Here is a 22,960-nt window from a genome sequence, read left to right as displayed (position 1 = left end):
CGAGCTTGAACACAATGTCTAAACCAGGGCTGTTGTGTGGCAGCTGAAGCAGGTTGTCACTGAGGATGACTCTAAAAATAGGAGGCAGCATTTGTAGCTGGGGAGAGTGGCAGGTTAGTTCTATCTCATCTGCCAGACGGCCTCGAGCTCTGATCTGTTCAACCGAGTCGGAATCATACTGGTGAGAACATGTTTAGCGGTTTCGGCAGTGGAATATTGATACGATGACAAACTGAGGGAGATTCCAATCAGGACATTACGATTCACAAGCTATTTAGAGTCAACATTTTGCCACACATTTTATCAAAGAACCAAATATATTTTCTTGTTTTCTAATCTTGAATAATGTTACATGGCTCCTGACTCATTGGCTTTCAATGAGATTAGAAAACAAGTTGTAGAGACACATTCTTTGCAGAGTTTATTCAGTTTCAAATTAAAGCAGACTTGGATAGATTTAAGGTATTTCGTATAAATTTGCTTTTTAAACATCAAGTCTGGGGACATTTTCTAGTAGATGAAGCTACGTCGATAAGAGCGTCATTTTTTGGGAAAATGGCCAGGCGATATCTCTACAAACTGAAATGCCATTAATCAATCACTGTTTGCCAAGGTTTGACTTAGCTGCAAAAATGCAAACCAACATAGCACAGCGGATGAAATCATTTTGAAGCTGTGAATACCTGATGCAAAGCTTTAGAATGTGGCACCACCTCCCGGAGCGCCACCCCCACATCGCTGGGATAAGAATATTCCAAACAGCCTAAAGATACAGTCAATACCATTACCGGCAATCGCAAAACTTGCGAGGAGATCCACGGCCCTTCAATCAGCTCGATTGTTGCCATTATCGCCGTTTACGGGTCCATAACCGCGGCAGAAACGCTTATCATTTCCCTGTCAGCGCTCGGGATGGTGAAGCGGAATCAGGCCGGCGGTTTTCTCCGTGTAAGTGTTTCATCTCTGAGGCGTGTTCGGATTTGGTCATCAGAAAAGTACAAAAAACACGTGAATTCAGAACATCGATTGGAGTAATTGTAACGACTTTCGATTCATGGTAGAAAAGGTTGTCATTCTGGACACGTTTTTTGAAATGGATTTGCTTATTTTCAATCTGAAGGCACTAAACTAGAGTACTAGAGTTTATACTGTGTTAAACGAGATTAGATAAGCCCAAAGGGAGGAGTTATAACCTGAAACTACTCCGACTTTGTTTACCTGCGAGCCTACTGGACGACTGAGGGATTACACCCACTACTTTACCTGAGGGAATGACGTGAACAATTGTGGACATTATAGCGCTGGATCTACTTATAAATACACTTGGATTATGTTTTTGTTTTTTTTAATCTAGTGCCTCTTTTATTTATGATATGATAAATGATATATTTATTTTGTCAATAAACATTTTCTGATTAAAATGACTTATAAAACACAAACCCATTTGACTTTTGAATATAAACATTTACAGGTGAATAATTATATAGGCAATGTTTACTCTAGTTCAGTCCATATTTAATCTTTCATCTGCTTGGGATTTAATGTTTGAATACCACATTAAAATTATACATTTAGACTGACCCGTTAATCTTTTTTCAGAGAAAGCCAAGTTAAATTTGATACTTGAATATTTTAGAGGCCTGGGCTAGTTAAACATTACATTTAGCAGATATTTTCTAATTTATACATATTTTTACCTCGCCGTTTCTACCTTTTCATCTTTGTTTGCCAGAGGGTAGAAGGCATAAGGGGGTCTCGACGCCAATGACAAATACACAACACAAAGTGAGCTACACACCTAAGCATCCGGCACACACAGAGAGACAAGACAGGTCGGGACAGATACCGTACCTCTGGTTTATTGCTTTCCTGGGACGGAGACTGCGATGCCAAAAGAAAAAAAAGGAAGAAAAACTCACTTGTCAGAGGAAGTGGGAGACGAGAAGGTGACATGTTCTGCATCAAAGTGACAAACGCTACCTCAAAATGTAATCACAAATACAGCCAAACGCGTGCTAAAGTTCTCTCTCTGAAAATGACATGTCACAGGTTAAAAATGTGAGTTTCAAATAGTTTATGCTGAGAAAAAAACATACAAATGTTTCAGTTGCGGAGAATGAAAGATGTATTGAAACTATTGATATTTCAGGCAGTACAAAACATCAAATAGTTGTGGGGTAAATGCTTGTAATTCCATTCAGTCACACAGCTTAAAAAAGGTCCAAACATTGATTCTAATGGATTCTAATCCGTTTACTTAATATTCCACCATATCTCAAGACAGTATTTCTCTATAACACCGACTTTTGAATGAAAATGTGCCAGAATGAAATTATATTAACAAAATTCGACTTCTGAGTTTGTAATTTTAACAGTGGAAAAAGCATTCCTATTTACAACTAGCTCTCTAAGCATTTATTCCATTTTCGAGAGTTTTGAGACAGGACACAAACTGATGTGGTCACGGAAAAAAAAAAATCAGTTTTATCTGAAATTTCATTTAAAATTCTCATAATAAAGTGTGCCAACCGCAACAGACCCCCACTGTCTACGACCCGACCCAAACTGGAATGGAGTATTTTGAATTTCTGACGGATCAAAGCTGCTTTTTTGATTTGCTTGAGCGTAAACAAGCGCTGATTTCACCATCATTCTCGCGAGCTGCTGTGAAATCCTTTATTTGCTCCAGGTATGCCTTTGTTCTGCGACTTATGGAAAGCTTTTCAAGAGGAAAGCGCCGCCAAGGACAGGTTTTTTGTGTTATTCCGACTCGCTCACACACCATTTTATTTGGTTGGAGATCAGGGAGGAGAATGCTTTAACCAAATTGACCTTGAGGCGCACAATAAAAGACTCATTAAAAGCAGTGGGAGAACGGATTAATAAAGTCAATATATTTGGCTTATTAACCCACTTTAGAAATATCACGGGGGAGAAAAAAGGTAGCCATTGTTTCAAAATGCTAAGCTTGTATAGTTTGCCTTCTTTTGTTGCCATAGCATTCTGCACTAAATGGAGTATAGTTTAACGCTGACGTTACATTAAAGTTGAGAAAAGTATTCCGGTAATTACGAGCGTTTAGAAATGCTAAAGTTTGTAGCTCTTTTTACGAGCTTTGTTTCTCCAATCAGAATTCCATAACTTTTGGGAAACGTGGACACTTTGCGCACACGTGTAGAGAAAGGGTGAATGGACAGTTTTACAGCTTTTGTGTTTTAGCCACTTAGGTTAATGCAAGCTTTACGGCCACCTCATTAAAAAGTAAATTGTGCTGAACGGAGATTTCGTGTAAACATATAGGATTAGGGAGAATTAGAGTTATGCTCCTTCCGACGGGAACTTGGACTCTTGTGTAGTACTGTAGTAAGTGTTGTACTTTAATTACAGGTTACAGACAGGGGATGTAATTAACAAACATTTCCAGTTCAGTTTCCTGTTTAACACAATAATGGAATTCTCATTAAATGTATTCCTATATGTGCCTCACAAAATAAATGTTTTCTTTCTCAGCCGTGGTCTTAGAATGATCTACAAAAAGATCTTTGACTTGGATCGTGTCACTGAAGAAATATGTGAAGAAATGTGTAAAAATAAATAAATAAAATGAGGTGACGTTTGTTGTCCTAGAGACGTATTTGTGATTTTCTGTACTGTGTTGATTGAGAACGACATTCTGAATTGCAATGGCACTTCCTGGTGAGATAATGGTACGATTAAATAAAATATGAAGGGAAACGTTCATATTTAGATTTTTTTTAAATAACAAACTAATGAAAAGTTAAAGTCTTCTAGAAAAATCAGTTTAGTCAGTCATTTAGAGTCAGTTTAGACGATTAATCGGTTGATGATGCCTTAGTTGACCAACATTTATATATTTGACTATTTTGCTTGTATTATTTGTGAATACTATATTTTTGTGATCTTGCGAGTGCAGTTCAGGTCAGATATTTGATCGGATCATAGAGATACTTCATAGTGTTGAGAGCACCTCCATGGCCCTTTTTAGTGGAGTAATCGATGGCTTTAGTCAATTAAGAATTTCTACTACAAGCTTGTATGAAGAGGAGGGAGAAAACACCCATAGACATAGAATTAACAAGTGTTACATTTAACACTTAAATCCATCCCTCTACATCTCACAGAATTAGCATTCAGATGATTGAGTAATGTCACGTTCAAGGACCCTCCAACAGGGAACCGCCATTGACCGACCCTTTAGCCTTGGCGAGGATTAGATGTACCACCCTCTGATTGCGGGACGGCACGGCTAAACAGCAGGTTCCCCGGGTTCAGAGGGGGAGCTGGGTATATTGATCGCGTGCCTCCTGCCGCTTGTATAATTATGGAACAGCTGTTTGGGGCCATGAATGCCCAACGGGTGACGGAGTGCACCCAGAGGAGGGATATCGCTCATGTGCTCGCGGCGGTGGGGTTGTTAGCGGGTGCAAGGGGAGCGCTTGGTGATGAGAGGGGGGGATTAAATAATGGGAATGATAATTGATAAAAATTAAGAATCGGGTTTGGTTAAAGTGGAAGTGACAGCTGATTGGATGTGAAAACTGAACTAAGAAGTGCACTGCAGCGGGAAAAACAGACGGGCAACGTGGACCCCTGGATTAGCACATTGACATTTGGCTAAATAATGGTAATGTGCACATGCATCGTTCATGTCAAACACTTTGTACTAAGCTATGAATGAAGGACAGTTAAGCTTGCTACATTCATATATTTTGTTGTAAAAATAAATCATAAAATGGTTTTACTTAAAAGTGCTGTTTCTGTGAATTATGATAGGGTTTTTCAGGAGTTTTGCCATCACAGTAAAGCTAACAGCAACTAACATGCAAACAGAACACTTCCTGGTTTTTGGAGATTAAAATGCTAGATTACCTTCCTACTTCCTGCCTCATTTTGACCCTAAGAGCTACTTTTACGATGTATCTGTACTGGAGTAAAGCAAGATAGCATTAAATCGTATTACACATCGCTACTTTTTATACATTTTCACTCATTTTCTGCAAAACAATCGACTCTGTTGTTTTATTGTGGCTCTGTCATATTTGCTACTTTCCAAAATGGAGCACGGCATCAATCTCTGACCAAATTTGCCACAATTAGTGACAGCCTAAAAGGTTCTCCACAAATGGATGTTGCAGGAGCCTCTATGAAGAGCGAGCCTGTTCTGTTCTGGTCCCAGTGTATTTCTGTTAATGGGGGGTGGGCAGCAGCTGAATAAAGTCACTCTGAAAATAACTTGTGTCCATTTGTAACAAGGGTCCTAAGTGTTAACCCGCTGCTCTGCCCTCACATACTACGAGCATGTGGGATAATAAACACTGCCTTTCACATTTATGTTTAAATGATCCAACAGAATTGTATCACTTCTTAAAGTCACTGGAGGCCGATCCTCCAGCTAGGTACTCCAGGTTGGATCTTGGCAGTTGCCCAACAGCATTGAAGTCTCAAATAAATGTCAGAATAGAAAACAATACTGTTACTTTAATGTAATTGACATTTCTTAGATTCTAATAATGATAATACTTGTTTGCACTTGCTGCTTAATAGACCAAGAGAATAGAACTGGACTATTCATTTTAATCAAGATTGACAATCTCGTATCTAATAATGCTTCAGCCAGTCTTCGTCAGTAGAAGCTGGTTTGAAGCGGTTTGGAGCGGTTTGGACTTTGGACGGATGCAATTGAGCAATTTTTGGAGTGAAATAACACTGATTTCACAATTTCTCAGCAAGTCAATACTAAATGCCCTTTTTACTTTGTTTTTTGAAGATAAAAAATGCAACTGAATCGCAAATAAAGATTGATCATTACAGTATGAATTTAGAGTTGTCTTTATTCATTCTATACTTCAAATAAGCATATTACTCTTATGTCTTGCATTTCCTGACAAAGAGGTCAAAGTTGATGGCACTGCTGCATGTTTTCACTACTGCAGAAGTGGCCATTGACCCTATAGATTCTATTTACTCCTTCTATAAATAAAGCACTTGAACCCCCAGCGTCACAGAGATAATGGCGGTACTTTGGATCATAGCAGAAAAGAGTAGGCTGTGTTTGTGCACGAGCTCCCTATGGGACCTCCACTGCAAGGTTACATCCATATTTCAGAGATTGAAATGGCTCTGGGGTTGGCTACCGCACACTGATAGGCAAATGTATCGGTACAACTTGTATATGGTTAGCACATCTACTATTTAAAGGTGCACTGCGTAACTTTTGTGGTGGAGAGTCTGCCGCCTGCTTGAAGTGGATATTGCTTTTCCTTGTGGGCCTTGCAGAATGGCTTTAAAGGACAAATATTATGCATTATTTGTATTGTTATTAGTCTCGGTTTTTGCTTGTGTTTATGATGATAAAGTGAGAAAACCATGAATCTCCCCTCCAGTGCCTAGACATCACTGGTGGTGAAGGGGAGAAGATAGAGAGGCTGAATGGGCTGACGGTTCTGCTGCCGCGGTGGAGATCAAGTTGAGGTATTACTGAAAATAAAGGAGAGAGTGCACGAGACAATGGTGGAGCTAAGGACCGCATCTTCTTGGTTGAATTGACATGAATTGTTTACAATGGCGATGCAGCTGAAGGTAATGCACTGGTACGTCATACGTGATCACGCTCACTAAAAGCCATTAGGGTTTTATAGGGAGGGATACTTTTTTTTTTTTTTAAATGTCATCATCTGAGGCAAACACGGCTGCCTAGATAATACATTTGCCTTTTTGCAAAGAAGAGCTTTTACCTATGCTATGCTAACAGTCATCAAGCTAACATGTATTGACTGCACACGATTAATGGTGCACTCAGCGCAAATACTGCACGTTGCATGCTATGATGTGCAACATGCAGGTCTTAAATTCAATAATTATACTTGGCTAGTTTTGCAAGCAAGACTTGCGTTCTCATTGTGGTGTATAACGACTTATGATTGGCTGAAGCAAGATCTGGAAAATAGATTCAAGCTTTTGTTTTTTAGTACTTTACAGTTCCAGATAACTTAAAGGACATGTATGATACAAAATGTACTTTTGAGCTTTTAATCATGAAATTACATTGTTTCCTCATCAAAAACATACCTGGAGTTGGGGTTATCATGTTTAGTAAATCCTCTCCCTTTGAGCCTCATTAAACTCATGTCATAAGTTTTGTGACATCACAGGTAACGCTCCAAAATCTTTCGCACTGTTTTTAAGTCAATAAATCATCGCCACACTTGTTCTGAGCATTTCTGCCATCAAATTACATTAATTACAACTATGTGCTTACATTAGCATGTTAGGGTCAACTAGCTTTCGTCTATCCCTGTTTTTGTTTCAGTTTTTCCTCAAGGATTCTCCTCTGATGACACTACTGCACATGTTCCAAGCCTGGTAAACATAAGCATGCACAAAAGTACCACAAGAACCATGATAACCTTTTCAAAAAACAAATGATTAATTGTATGTTTTAGGAGGTTTTGCTATTGCTGAAATTGTTGATTAATATAATGTATACCTGTATTTAAGATGCTATTGTCTAAATACTTTTGGATTTATAATGGACTTGAATCACAATATATAACTTATGGGCTTGTCCCTCTAGCACTTTCTCTGGCATCACAACAGCACTTCAAATGCCCTGTGATCGTTTTCATCCTAGTAGAGTGACTAAGGAGTGACTAAGCTTAAGTACCAACCTTCCTTGCTTGAGACACTACTTCCTGCCTTTTCTTGCCGCCGCTCCCCGGTGGATTTCTCAGCTCCTAAACACAGCTCAAACTAAACGAGAGCATCTTGAGTGCCGCGGTGCATTCTAAACATATCGGGGGGATTAAGCCTGCCTTGTCAGCTTTGCATCCCGGGCCCTGTCACTCCACTCTGCTGCTCCTGTTAGCTTATAGCAGCGCCTTTCCTCCTCTCCCTTTTACTGTACTTTTAACTGCCCTTGCGCCGGGGCCCGCTTGGGACCTGCTGGTTGCCATGGTGGCGCGCTCCATCCTTCCCACAGGAACGAGAGTGTCGAGTGTGTGCGACGGAAGATGTCAGGCCCTGAGAAAGTTCAATGAATGCTTTTGAATAGGGAGCTAAATTTAGGAGGCGGCTGGAGTTGGCAGGGAAGAGTTGATGTTTTGCCGCATTTGCCTTATTTCAGAGTAGATGCTCTTACTTTTCTCTTTTTCCCGAAGAAGTTCCATCACAAAAGCCCAAGGGAACGCGGGGGAATGAAGAGAATGCAGGGAAATAATGCAGAACAGGAAAATAGTCGTGTGTGTGTGTGTATCTGCTTCATCAGTGTGAAAGGGTTTTGCTTTCCATTCCCAGGGAAACTTGGGTAAATACTGTCCAAGATGTCACTGGACCTTATGTAACATGTCAGGAAAAGTATAGCTGGTCATGAGCTGGTAAACTTGTTAAAAATGTTCGTTCCTGAAGAAGGCACATGACTGGGTGAAGAAAAACACATTTAGATCTCTAAAAGGGAAGAGTAGAATGGTCCAGAGGTTGTTTGAATCATATTTCCTATGTTGTTTGGTGTATATAAACTTTATATAGAGGAAATTGTGTGCTTTTGACCCTTTAATTTACCAGCAAAAAGGTGTCTCTTCATCATATCTACACAGTCTATGAACATTCAACAGTCAACATTTTATTCAGCACTTTTGGCAAAGATAGAATACAATACAGACTTGATCAACAAAAGCCATCCCCTCAACATCACCCATACATTTTCTGTAGTTTTGTGTTATAGCCCAGAATAACTATTTCAGAAAGCCAAGAAAAGAGCAGCCGTCTGACCTCAACGGACCAGACTTGTACCATACAATTCACTTCCAACAACAAGCACTATGTCTCAAGCGCTATGTTTTCCGCACAAAGCCATTCCACTTTTAACACCAGATGAAGCTAGTGTATTTCTCTTTTTGCCCTTTTATAATGCTTAGGCTATAGTTTCTGTAAACACAAGTTCCAAAATACAGCTCTAGACGATGTAAAAACATTTCCTGTACATGCCAAGAACGGTGATTGTTGGATTTTTTTGGGGGCAAATCTGCAAAACGTTAGCTTCAACAACAAGCTCAATGGCATGCTTGTGATGAGTGTGTGTAAAACAAACGTCATTCCGTAATTGCATCTCAATAGCAGCCAAAAGACTGGTCGCCCAACAAAACCAAGAACTGGAAAGGGACATTACACAAACGGTTGTAAACATACCACAAAAGTAAATGGAAAGTTGAAAACATTGCTCAAGGGTAGGAACTGCTTCGTAAAAACATATATGAAGGCTTTACCAAGGACATAAAACATAACAACACAGCACCTCAGGCCACCAGAGAAGTCCAGGAAGTGAACGAGGGAACAGACTTTAAAACCTGCGACATAAAAGCAGCGCAAAGAAGGAGCGCACAGTTACACAAAGTAGTAAAAGTACATGAAAATATACAGCAGCACAGAATAAAATGCAGGAGAGCAATGCAATAATCACTATAAGAGGCTGTAAATTAGACTAGACTATGGCAGGCTAATTGCTATTAGCAGTCAATAAATGGAAAGCAAATACCCAAAAATTATAGTCAACACAAATTCAAATTGTTGAAGTTATAGAACAAAATAGCACAGCAAAATGCAGAATGGCAATGCAATTATATGTGCAATTGCTGTTGGAATTCATGTGCAATTCATGTGCAATTACTGTGAAATTCATGTGCAATCTATGTGCTGTCGTGACACATATTCATGTGCAATTACTGTCGTGATCACATGCAATAGTATTTATTTATTTATTTGTCTATGGGAGTTTTTATTTATTTATAGGAGATCTTCTACTGAAAGTGTTTTTCAGACTTCCTATAAGTGATCTGTTCTTCTGTATCTACCTCTGTATCTACCTGCGTTGCACCAATGAAATTTCCCCATGTGGGACAATAAAGGAATATCTTATTATAACTTTTTTTAAATTAGACACATTAGACTATGGCAGGCTAATAGCTAATAGCTGTCAATGTATGGAAAACATTAAACAATAATTTTCTATTGTTATGAATGACCAAGAGGCTTAGACAACAAAAGAAACTATCGCAAAATCTGGTGCTTCAAAGTTTAGAGCAAAATGTGGTTCCCTTTGAGACTCAGGCGGGAGATTTTAGACCATGACAGTATCTGCCACGCTTAGTCAGAATACACTGTGACATTGATACATTTTATAGAACATGCAAAGCTATTAAACATCTGCACGCATTCTGCAATAATCCAATTTAATTCATTAAATAAGGTAAATAAGACTATGGTGACCTGCCAAGGTTTAGTTAGGTATAAAAACATGTAGTATGCTAACAAAAAAGAGATGCAAACAGTAAATAAGTCTGGCAATAAAATGCATAGAGCACATTGAATACACCAAGGTTTAAAAACATACATTGATCTATTTGTATCCCTTTGAGAGTCTGGCAGGAGCTATTAGACTACGACAGTGCCCGCCACAGTCTGTCAGAGCATCATCAAGCAGTAAAACGTTCAGGCAGCACAAAAACACACTAAAAAATAGCATTATCATGTGCAATTAGATTCATTCAAGTGTAAGACCAAGCAAATGAGACCACGATGGCCTGCCAGGGTCTAATCAATGAATGTAGAAACACTGCATACTCAAAACAAGCTTTAAGCTGTCACAAAAGTCACAAAAAAGGGACAGAATGACCATAACACACACAAGAGAAAGCAATTCTCAACGGGGAGAAGAGATATTTATAAAACACATTTGGACAGCAGCCTGTGGGGAACAAGAGCGAGCGTTCGAAGAGAAAACAACAACACGAGAACTCCAGAGACGAGCCCGTAATAGCAAGGAACAGACTCCGAAGTTCTCAACAACAACGGCAGTGGCAGCAGCGAATGGGAGCGGAGTTCAATCGACATCGGCGGCAAACTCACCGTGTGGTACGCCCGTCCTATCGGTGGCTTGCCGGTGGGGTAGGGATCCACGGTGTCGATGATGGTCTGCCTCTCGCCTTTTTGGTTGATCTTCCGGAAGCGCCGGCGTGATTGTCTGTGCGAGGCTTGGCGCTGGAAGTACTCCTCATTTTCGTCCATGTAGTCCACCTGCCGGGCACGAGAAGACGACGGCCATGTTTACTTCCACGTACGCGCAAAGGCTTGGCTTCTTTCTAGCGTTCGTGCAACTCCAGACAGTCAGCAGTAGCAGTAGTCCCGTCAGCCCAGCCCTCCCTCCTCCATCCCTCTTTCCCTCTCGCTCCTTCCTTCTTTCACTCCTCTCCCCGCACCCCTCCCACCTCCTCTCCTGCGTAAAAATAGACACGTGTGGGCTGTACACCTACGTCAAAGGGTGCTCTTTATACAAAAAGTAGATAGGAGGAAAGCACGGTCCTGAATGAGGTATGGAGATAAGGGATGGATGAAAGCAGGATGGATGGATGAAAGCAGGATGGATGGATGAAAGCAGGATGGATGGATGAAAGCAGGATGGATGGATGAAAGCAGGATGGATGGATGAAAGCAGGATGGATGGAGTGTTTTGTTGAAGGTGGTGAATTGAACTGACAAACTGCACTAAAAACACAGGCTAAATCTAGGCTTAGTTTGGAATACATGTACATAAAAACCTTCTAGATGTGGGTAGCCGGCCATTTCAAGTGTGGTCATGTGGTTGATAATAAGTGAGTGCTAAATGACCCATTTAAACTCTATTAATCGTCATGTTTTGTATTTGATTTATTAGCAAACAACAGCATAACCGTGAGCGTAATTTGGCTTTATTGGATGCAGTAAATAAAGTGTCAAATGTTTTTTATTGCTTCCCTCTAGTGCTGTGCTTTTTTACTGCTCAAACTAATTGGTAGGATTAATAAAGTTTGAATCTGAATGAATCAGAAAGTTCATAAGTAAAAAATAAGTTTTCTGCACATTTTCATTCATTCATGTCGTGTTAGCGTTTCGTGCTGCAGATTATTGTCTATCAATAGGTTTTAGGAGACATATGAGTGTTAAAAAATTGCATGCTAAATAAAACAAGCTAAATAGGTTTCAGTGTTTTATGCAATTGGAGAAGATGATGAAAAAATATGTGCGTAAAACGTCTGCAAAACGCAACCTCAGCCGTGCAATCAGCACAAGTCTGACCGTACAATTTGCTTAAGTCTCTCAAACGTCGAGCTTATGGTGATTGTATGGCATGTTCACACTCTCAGCCTAAGATTTCTCAGGCGTCTTCACTCATTGGGATTACGGTGCTAAAATCTCTCGCTGCCGTACCAACTGCTGCCATGACAACAAGCAAGGGTGCCACGGAGCAGAAGTGGTGCCTGTGTCTAATTGCACATCTCTATGTGCGACGTGTGCTCTGGATGTGCAGAGGGCACGTGAGCGAGCGCTGGAGAGTTGAACGCCTGCAGGTGTTTTATCGTCACTAGTTACAGAATGTGTCGAGCAACCGACTACATCTGGAAGGGTTTGTTAGTGGCATGTGCATTATGATAACTGACAAGCTTCTCTGCTGGCCTACTGACCTTTAACCCCTGTTCCACCTGTGACTTAATGATGCTAAACAGCTTGAATTGTTTGGATTTTGGTTGGAAATTGAGGTAGAAATGTTAATTATGGCCAGTGTTACAATCATTTACAAATCTATAGGATCGAACGCCTTTTTGTCTTCATGAAGATGCTTTGATGATGATCCATAGTACGGCATTAAACTTCTATTTAGGCTTGTCCCAAATGGAATGAAATGTTGGGCTCAAGAATGATTGTGTGGTTCTTTTTTTGTAGTACGATAAGATTAAGATTTTTGTGCTGTAGAGCGTCGTATAATTAACGTCTATGACTAATTATAGACACTGGCTAAGTACTAAAGTGTTTCATTCTGCAGTTTATTTTATCGCTGCTCATGTTTTATTTAACAATATTATACATTTACAAAAGGCTTTACCAGGATTGTCTGGCTTGTGTGGGTGGGATAAAGTTGTTTCAATATTACCGTCTATTGTAGTATTTCTCTGTAGTAACATATCGCACTTTTCAAAATCGTTATCATGACAGGTCTAGTTCTATTTCCAAATCCATGTAGACAAGCAGGCCAGGTCAGATCTGTGGAGAAGCGAGTCGACTCACACTTTTTCAAGCATTAAAACAACCTGTGATTGTTTGATAAAAGATAAACTGGTGCTTTTCCACTAGAAAAGTTACTAAGTGAACCTTTCGGAATGCTAGCAAAATGTCCATTATGTCTAGATTTGATTTGATTATTTTATTAAATGCACATGTACAGGAAGAACTATAAAACTATATCATTATGCACTGGAAATTATGCAAATTACAGTTGCAAATTACAGTTTTTCGAAGCAATTTCCTGAAGCATTTTCTATTTGACAGCATTGTTGACATTTGTTTCTTTCTATATTTTATCTGATGTTAACAGCTGGTAAAACTATAAACCGTCACTGGACACATTCTACATTCAGCCCCGGATATAATAAAACACACGCCCCTTCTTTCTGACCTCGGTGATTACAGGCCGGCTGCCGTTCACATATCATTATTGTAATATCGTTATTAAATGGAAATGCTAAAGCGTGTCCCGGCAGGATGGGAGCTCTGAACGCTGTTATTAGTGCGGGTGAGGAAGCCCCTTCTGTCACAGGCACGCCACTATTACCACAGCCACATTACCCAGACAGGCCCAAACCACTCATTATTTTACAGTGACAACAGAGAGCCGCCCGGGGTCTGATGTCTCACTCTAAAGACTCTACGAGTGTGTCGGGAACAGCCAAGGCCCATGCAGCAGCAGAGGGAGGGAGGTAAAGATAGAAGGGCCCAAAGATAGGTTTGTCAATTGCCACTTTGAGAAGAACGGTTGAGGCGGAGGCTGTAGTTTACGGCGTGGAACGCAGAGGTGGTCAAATTACAAGCTCCATTTGGGAAGAATTTATCTCTGAACCACTTCGTATTCAGTCCAGTGACTCATTATGTGATTATGAATTTAAATCAAATTGAATAGTAAAAGAAAGTAGGTCTAGGACTTAAAGAATATACATGATTGAGGGTGTTTTAATCTAAGGTGGAAGAAAGGTTACGTAAAAGTAAAGATACATTTGAAAAATACATAAATAAAAAGAGTACATTAAAAAATTGAATGAAGAAAATATTTTGAAAATTTTGAGTATTTTAGACAGATTTAGAAGAAAACAAAAAAGCATTAAATGTAGTAACGTTGATTAAGAATTGGGCTGATCTTTGGTCTTTGGTAGCATTTTGAATCAACTTCTAGTGAATTTATGTATATATTTTTGTTTGCTCAAATCTGGGGCTTGAACTCAAACCTTTCCACAGAATGCCACCATGAAGGTGCTAAAAAATAACCCCTTGAACTCTGGGAAAAGTGCTTTCTATTTTTCGGTGAATGGAGTAGGATTACAGCAGCCAGTTTAGCCCGGGTCATTGTTGTAGTTCCTGCACCTCTCGTGCATTTGTACCTCCTTTTGCTACAAATACAAAGTGCAAAATATCACAGTATTTCATAGCACTCCTGCAAGAGGTCCCTCTGGACTCCCAGAGTGTGCGCGCGCGTGTGTCTGTGAGTGTGTCTGTGAGTGTGTGTGTGTGTGTGTGTGTGTGCGTGCGTGTCAGAGCTGCTACTCAGGTACACATTTTGGACAGTTTAACACTTACTTTGCACATAAACTTGACTGATAGGCTCTCAACTTTTAGGAGCCTCAACATTTTAATGCAACATCGTATTTCCATTGTTTGTATAGCACTGACTGACTGACTGACTGACTGACTGTATGTATGTATATATATATATATATATATATATATATATGTATATATATATATATATATATATATATATATATATATATATATGTATATATATATATATATATATATATATATATATATATATATATATATATATATATATATATATATATATATATATATATATATATATATATATATATAATGTTAACAATGCTGGAACTAGAAGAGTTAGAGAGAAGGTTATGTTGTGTTTACACCAATGATATAGAGCTACTTATAATCCCAACTAAACTAATCTACTTTGAACATCATGTAAAGAAGATATACATTAGTATATTGGGCATAATCTTGTGTCGTATGTGTCAGCTCTGAACTTTAATTGACGACAGAACTCCACAGTACGTACCTTAAAAATTCATAGATCAAAATTTAATGAGCGGTGTAAATCAACTCATAATGAATCATGTTTTTGTCACACTTTTGCCAATCCTAATTTTCTTCCCATCATGCATCACTGCCATCCGCATCTGCACCGTCCGCACGTGGCTGATTTATGCGTTTGACTGGCGCTTTAAAAGTTTCAGAATGACAAAAATGCCTGAGCGCGTTGCATCCACTGCCCTCGCTGAGCCGAACAGAACATGGTTTTGTACCTCCCACTGACATGGAAATCATTTGAACTGGACTAGGAAGTGGGTCAGAACTTGGAACCGTCTTTGGACTCAAACGAGCTGATAATTTGGAAGGACTCCAGTGAAGAAGGCAGTTAAATCAGAGGAAATATCAATGGAAAGGATAAAAGCACTTTGGTTGATTAAAACCAACAGTGCCCAAACTCTCTGAAATCTGTAATGGTCCAGACAAATACTGTACATTACGTCAATGTTCTTCTTTTATGAATATATATAAGAAAGATTTATACCACCAGACGACAATTTGTTTTATGTTGGGAAAGTGCTGCAGTTAAATTGAAAACATACAAATCAGCCACAAGAAAATACCTTTTACTCCTTATAGTATATTGTAAAAATAGCTATTTGTGGAAAATATGTTAATCAATGATGAAGAACAGCGAGTATGCTAACAGTGTGGAGGATAAAACGCTCTAGTGTTAGTAGCAGACAGCACGCAGTAGTTTCATTTTGACCCCAAGAGCTGCTTTTACAATAGCTCTATCTGTACTGGTATTATATGATTTTATTTTATTTTTAATTGTCCTATTGCACAATATGTTAGCAGCAATTCAATTCTCAAGCAGAGGATGTTTGCAATGTTACTTCTGTACATTTGCTTTATGAATAAAACATGTGAAATAGGCCAATATGGTACAAGTTAAGAACAAGATCCTATTATTGATAAAGTAAGCAAATTGGTAGCACTTCATAATAACTACACCTTAATTAGTCTTAATAAAGCATGAACAATTGTTTATTAAGATTGATTCAGGCTTAGTTAGGGCTGTGCAATATGGGAAAAAATATATATCAATGTTTGTTTGTTTTCTCACATTGACCGATCTTTATTTTCAAATAGATTTTATTTGGTCTTTTAAAAAAACAAAGTAACAATGGCCTTTATTAATGATGCCATGAACATAAACTAAGCATTCTGGACAGAGGACCAACTGTGGACCTCTTGATTCAAAAACAACTCCATCTGTCGCCCTTTCGATAAATTACCCAGACCGAGGCCTAGTAACTACTTAATCAGGCTTAATCAAGAAGCTACTGAACCTGGATCTTTGTAATAAACTATGTTTTCACTATGAATGAAGTCTCTGTTCATGTTTTATTAAGGCTAATCAAAGTGGACAAATGTGGACAACGTGTCAGGTGCAGTGGTCGCAGTGGTCGCAGTGGTCGCAGTGGTCGCTGTGGTCGCTGTGGTCGCTGTGGTCGCAGTGGTCGCTGTGGTCGCTGTGGTCGCAGTGGTCGCAGTGGTCGCAGTGGTCGCAGTGGTCGCTGTGGTCGCTGTGGTCGCAGTGGTCGCAGTGGTCGCAGTGGTCGCAGTGGTCGCAGTGGTCGCAGTGGTCGCAGTGGTCGCTGTGGTCGCAGTGGTCGCAGTGGTCGCAGTGGTCGCAGTGGTCGCTGTGGTCGCTGTGGTCGCAGTGGTCGCTGTGGTCGCTGTGGTCGCTGTGGTCGCAGTGGTCGCAGTGGTCGCTGTGGTCGCAGTGGTCGCAGTGGTCGCTGTGGTCGCTGTGGTCGCTGTGGTCGCAGTGGTCGCAGTGGTCGCTGTGGTCGCTGTGGTCGCTGTGGTCGCAGTGGTCGCTGTGGTCGCAGTGGTCGCTGTGGTCGCAGTGGTCGCTGTGGTCGCTGTGGTCGCAGTGGTCGCTGTGGTCGCAGTGGTCGCAGTGGTCGCTGTGGTCGCTGTGGTCGCAGTGGTCGCAGTGGTCGCTGTGGTCGCTGTGGTCGCTGTGGTCGCTGTCGTCGCTGTCGTCGCTGTGGTCGCTGTGGTCGCTGTGGTCGCAGTGGTCGCAGTGGTCGCAGTGGTCGCAGTGGTCGCTGTGGTCGCTGTGGTCGCAGTGGTCGCAGTGGTCGCAGTGGTCGCAGTGGTCGCAGTGGTCGCTGTGGTCGCTGTGGTCGCAGTGGTCGCAGTGGTCGCAGTGGTCGCTGTGGTCGCAGTGGTCGCTGTGGTCGCAGTGGTCGCAGTGGTCGCTGTGGTCGCAGTGGTCGCAGTGGTCGCTGTGGTCGCTGTGGTCGCTGTGGTCGCTGTGGTCGCAGTGGTCGCAGTGGTCGCTGTGGTCGCTGTGGTCGCAGTGGTCGCAGTGGTCGCTGTGGTCGCTGTGGTCGCTGTGGTCGCTGTGGTCGCTGTGGTCGCTGTGGTCGCAGTGGTCGCTGTGGTCGCTGTGGTCGCTGTGGTCGCAGTGGTCGCAGTGGTCGCTGTGGTCGCTGTGGTCGCAGTGGTCGCAGTGGTCGCTGTGGTCGCTGTGGTCGCAGTGGTCGCTGTGGTCGCTGTGGTCGCTGTGGTCGCAGTGGTCGCTGTGGTCGCTGTGGTCGCAGTGGTCGCAGTGGTCGCTGTGGTCGCAGTGGTCGCTGTGGTCGCAGTGGTCGCTGTGGTCGCTGTGGTCGCTGTGGTCGCTGTGGTCGCAGTGGTCGCTGTGGTCGCTGTGGTCGCTGTGGTCGCAGTGGTCGCAGTGGTCGCTGTGGTCGCTGTGGTCGCTGTGGTCGCTGTGGTCGCTGTGGTCGCAGTGGTCGCAGTGGTCGCTGTGGTCGCTGTGGTCGCAGTGGTCGCTGTGGTCGCTGTGGTCGCAGTGGTCGCAGTGGTCGCAGTGGTCGCAGTGGTCGCTGTGGTCGCTGTGGTCGCTGTGGTCGCTGTGGTCGCAGTGGTCGCAGTGGTCGCAGTGGTCGCAGTGGTCGCTGTGGTCGCTGTGGTCGCAGTGGTCGCTGTGGTCCCAGTGGTCGCAGTGGTCGCTGTGGTCGCTGTGGTCGCTGTGGTCGCTGTGGTCGCAGTGGTCGCAGTGGTCGCAGTGGTCGCTGTGGTCGCTGTGGTCGCTGTGGTCGCAGTGGTCGCAGTGGTCGCTGTGGTCGCAGTGGTCGCTGTGGTCGCAGTGGTCGCAGTGGTCGCTGTGGTCGCTGTGGTCGCTGTGGTCGCAGTGGTCGCTGTGGTCGCTGTGGTCGCTGTGGTCGCAGTGGTCGCTGTGGTCGCTGTGGTCGCTGTGGTCGCAGTGGTCGCTGTGGTCGCTGTGGTCGCTGTGGTCGCTGTGGTCGCAGTGGTCGCTGTGGTCGCTGTGGTCGCAGTGGTCGCAGTGGTCGCTGTGGTCGCAGTGGTCGCTGTGGTCGCTGTGGTCGCAGTGGTCGCAGTGGTCGCAGTGGTCGCTGTGGTCGCTGTGGTCGCTGTGGTCGCTGTGGTCGCAGTGGTCGCTGTGGTCGCTGTGGTCGCAGTGGTCGCAGTGGTCGCTGTGGTCGCTGTGGTCGCAGTGGTCGCTGTGGTCCCAGTGGTCGCAGTGGTCGCAGTGGTCGCAGTGGTCGCAGTGGTCGCAGTGGTCGCTGTGGTCGCAGTGGTCGCAGTGGTCGCAGTGGTCGCAGTGGTCGCTGTGGTCGCAGTGGTCGCTGTGGTCGCAGTGGTCGCAGTGGTCGCAGTGGTCGCTGTGGTCGCTGTGGTCGCTGTGGTTGCAGTGGTCGCTGTGGTCCCAGTGGTCCCAGTGGTCGCAGTGGTCGCAGTGGTCGCAGTGGTCGCAGTGGTCGCTGTGGTCCCAGTGGTCGCAGTGGTCGCTGTGGTCGCAGTGGTCGCTGTGGTCCCAGTGGTCGCAGTGGTCGCAGTGGTCGCAGTGGTCGCAGTGGTCGCTGTGGTCCCAGTGGTCGCAGTGGTCGCAGTGGTCGCTGTGGTCCCAGTGGTCGCAGTGGTCGCAGTGGTCGCAGTGGTCGCCGTGCACTAGTCACTGTCACTCTTACACCATCTCACTGGAGGATTAGGCTTTTAAACTCCAAATAGAAACGCCTGCTGCAGTCCAGACGTCAAATCCTTTGCCACTTGCCACCACAATACAATAAACTCTTGTACTGTGGTTCAAACAGTGCTAATCTTCTTGAGTCTCTGGAGCTGGACTGTCACTGTCTCCGTCTCTGTCTCCGTCTCCGTTGCTCTGCGGAGCGGGAGCTGACACGAGGTGCTCGGCCAAGTACAACCCTACTGCGTTGTGGACTGTGTAAATGCTTTTGACACTAAGGGGACTCACCACGATCATCTCTGAAGGCTCGAGGACGATGCACTCGCACCCACGTCTGAGGCTGCCCGCCGAACGCTTGCCGAAACTGGGAAAGGAGAGAGAATACGAACGTTAAACACTGTCATTTCAACAACTCTTTGACACGTTTCAATAAAATGGGACTAAGGTTATCGAGATACTAAGATACTAAGGAAAGGCTTACCATGATACCATAACCAAAAAATAATCATTTATTTCAGACTACCATGTTGTCTTACACTCATTCTGATGTAGAGCAAACTAAACATAGTCACATGTTTCTCTGGTGTATTTATGTGATTTAGTTTTAGTACCCATTATCTGGCGTTTCTTTTTTTATTTTATTGACTTGCAAATGTAGTAGTAGTAGCATTAGTGCAGTGTTTTTGGAACCAGAGCAAGGACTAGGTTCAACTTCTCAAATATGAACAGTGGAATTCCCATACAAACACCTGCAGTGAAGAAGAAGAACCACCTGAGGAAAACTGCACCATATCCAAGTCACAGTTTGTACTCTACACCTGCTTCTACTGCGATGGGAAGTACAACATCTCTCCACAGGGGGCAGCAGTCGTGGAGACACTGAACAGGAGGACGTCCAACTTGTGGGCAGGGACGTTAGAATGAGGCCTTTGTCCGTAATGAGCGCCGGGGGCAGAGACACAAGCGTGTCCTTGTCCGCTGCTCTGAACATGTTGTGATTGAGAATGTGACCCATATACTTAACTTTCTGATTTGGTTTGGGAAGACAAACTGAACAACAGTGTGACTTTGTGTGACTGTTAGCTAATGCTGAGCGCAGCGTCGTTAGCATGATTTACATTCTGTTAAGCCTTGTTACGTGGTTGTCTGGGTGCATTAGGGCGGAGTCGGTTTTGTTTGGGTTTTTGGGGGGGAGAGACTAAAATATGAATCGCTAAATTAAAACAAGAATCCAGTTTGTAAAGGTTTAAACAAATAGATTTTAAAAATATATATTTGTCACGTATAGTGGACATTCTTTTACACAAGAAATTGCACCCACAGCGATTTGGTCAAACATTTAAAACGTTTGGTTTGTTTGTTTGTTTGTTTGTTTGTTAGGCTACTTAATCTCTTTTTTATTTTGTCTTTTCTGGTCTTGTTCTGTTTACTGTGTTTGTTTCTTGTAAAATACTGAAGAGAACATTCTAATTGTGCGTAATATTGAAAGAGGGTAATGATAAGTTTGATACAAATATAGAAACTTAGGCTAAGTTTGGTTACATTTAAACTTGTATCTGTTGCCTTGTATTTACAGTCAAACATCAGTAGTTTGTTATGAACCGAGTAGATAAGCCAGTCGATAATGGCACAAAATATGGCACAAAACTCGAGCTCATTTCGGTTTTGTTTGACGGGATGCAATAGAAGATGGGCGCGAGAGTTAGGAGCGACAGTCAGCAAACCATTGGAGACTGGACTAGAATTGCCACTGCGTATATGACATGCTGCACCTCTACGGCTGAGCCACTCGACACGTTATGGACTTCAAAAGAACTCAGAAGAAGAGCTCTACCTATGACGTCACCAAACTGTGAAACTTGGAAGTGTTTTTTGTGAGACTCAGAGGGAGAGGAACTTCAAACACGCGTGAACGAAGCAGCCAATTCAAACAGCACCAGGAATGTCTCTTTCTTCCAGGACTGTCCTGTCGTTTCTTGAACAATCTTCTCTCCCCGTGCAGCCCTGTTGACTCCTTCACTCACTCCCGGAGCTCAGCTTGACCGAGACAAAATGAAAAAACTCCAGGTTCCTTGCATTCCTGTCCAAATGAGCTGCTGTATACCTGAGAGCGCCGAAAGGCCAGACTTCATCCATCACAGCGACACATGCGGACTCCAGAACCAGCAGGGGCCCGGCGCAGAGGAGACCTGAGCTGGTGCTGGTGTGTTGTGTATGTAAAGAGGAGACGGGGAGCGAGGATGAATAAGAGCCGGAGGAAAAGTGAAAGCTGGTGGATTTAGAATGGGGACAAAAGGGGGAGGCGGCCGGTCACATCTGGCGTTTTATCAAAGGGAATTTGACAGGTGCAGCGATACGAGCGCTGCGGTGCCATTTAAAAAGACTGCTTTATATCGGGAAATAAGATTGGCAAAGACACAAAAGGTTATGTCAGAGTGTCAAAACTATGGCCCCGGGGTCCAAATGCGTCCCTGTGATCAGTCTTTTTTGGCCTTCAGACTTTCTGTTGAATTGGCTTGAAATTTGACTACAATTTCTTAAGAATCCTGCTATTATAATAACCTAAAGAACAAACATTTTGATGTGATACAAACATATCATGGATGTTCCAAGTCTTTAAAGGTGTTTCACATCCTCGATAAAGTATATGTTTCAATATGTGGCCATCAGTGAAAAACAATAAATAAATTGGACACACCTGGATTATGAGGTAAGTTTTCTTTTCATTTTTCATTTCATTTTTTAAGAAATGGTGAGTCTAATTTTGATGGGCTCTGGACTCAATGGGACTCTTATTTTAATGTATATAAATGCTTTCTGGTTGATGTCTCTTTATAATGTTATGTTTTATTTTGCTCCCTGGTCCTGTTTTGTGTCTGTTCTGTGTTTTATGTTTTTAACTTTTAGAAAAAAATAATAAAATAATGTTGTTAAACATGTATTATTACTACAACTTCTACAACTCCTACTGTTACTACTACTATTGATCTACTTTGTTCATTTCCTATTTTGTGTTTCTATTTTGTGTTGGCGTGTATGAAGTTCCCTCTGGGGCAGTTAAGTCATAAATGTTCATAATATAATATTATTATTATTACTTGTGTGACATTGTTTTAGCCGCCAGCTTGATATTAAATGCAAGCAAATGTTTTGGCAGTATATTTAGCTGTGTTATTCTAAAACGTGCAATTATGATGGAAAGCTTCTGTCACATCGAGAGGGTTCAGGCCAGGTCTATAATATAAACTCTTTACCTGAGGGACACATTATAAATGTGATAGAGGCTTCTAACATCATATCATATTCACTCCCGCCTCTGTTCAAGTCATTTCTCTCTGGCTCCTTTGCCTTTACTTCATTGAGATTCCAGTCATATCTTTTGTCTATCACCGCGGCAACATGAACCTGCACCTTCAACACATATTCAGAATATTCCCAATTTTCATTCAAGTTGTCCAAAGTCTAGAAAGATACAAGTTAAACCGTTTTCAACGGGAAAGGCTGTTTAAAGTTCATGAAGTGATCTAAAAACATCTCAATCGTGACCATTTTGTGAATGTTTGAATATGTAGTTTATTTGAACATCTTTGTGGAAATTAAAATGGAAAAAAATGTTTTGTAAACTGGAAAATTAAGGTAAACTTGACTGTTTCCATGGTGAAAATTTTCCTCTGCATTTAAAAATAAGGACGTAAAATACTATTTCTGCACTTTTTAGGATCATTTAACAGTCATTTCACATTTATTTGTATTTAAAGATGAATAAATATATTTGGAGCCATCTTTAAAACACATTTCTGTTTT

The 22,960-nt window shown here is 42.3% G+C and overlaps 1 protein-coding gene across 1 annotated transcript in view; it reads right to left on the bottom strand.

The window, feature by feature from the left end:
* Positions 1-22,960, bottom strand: part of LOC140355601 (rap guanine nucleotide exchange factor 6) — a 39,812-nt gene that overhangs the window by 2,859 nt on the left and 13,993 nt on the right. The window contains exons 2-3 of the mRNA XM_072440267.1: positions 19,445-19,520; positions 10,921-11,088 (exon numbers count right to left, since the gene is read on the bottom strand). Of these exons, the coding sequence (XP_072296368.1) occupies positions 10,921-11,088; positions 19,445-19,520 (244 nt within the window). The remainder of the gene's footprint in view (positions 1-10,920; positions 11,089-19,444; positions 19,521-22,960) is intronic.

This window comes from Eucyclogobius newberryi, unplaced genomic scaffold (assembly GCF_026437365.1).
Source record: "Eucyclogobius newberryi isolate DKJ021-1_F unplaced genomic scaffold, fEucNew1.0.hap1 SCAF_119, whole genome shotgun sequence".
NCBI lineage: Eukaryota > Metazoa > Chordata > Actinopteri > Gobiiformes > Gobiidae > Eucyclogobius > Eucyclogobius newberryi.
The sequence above is the reverse complement of the archived record's forward strand: the minus strand, read 5'-3'. Positions and strand labels throughout refer to the sequence as shown.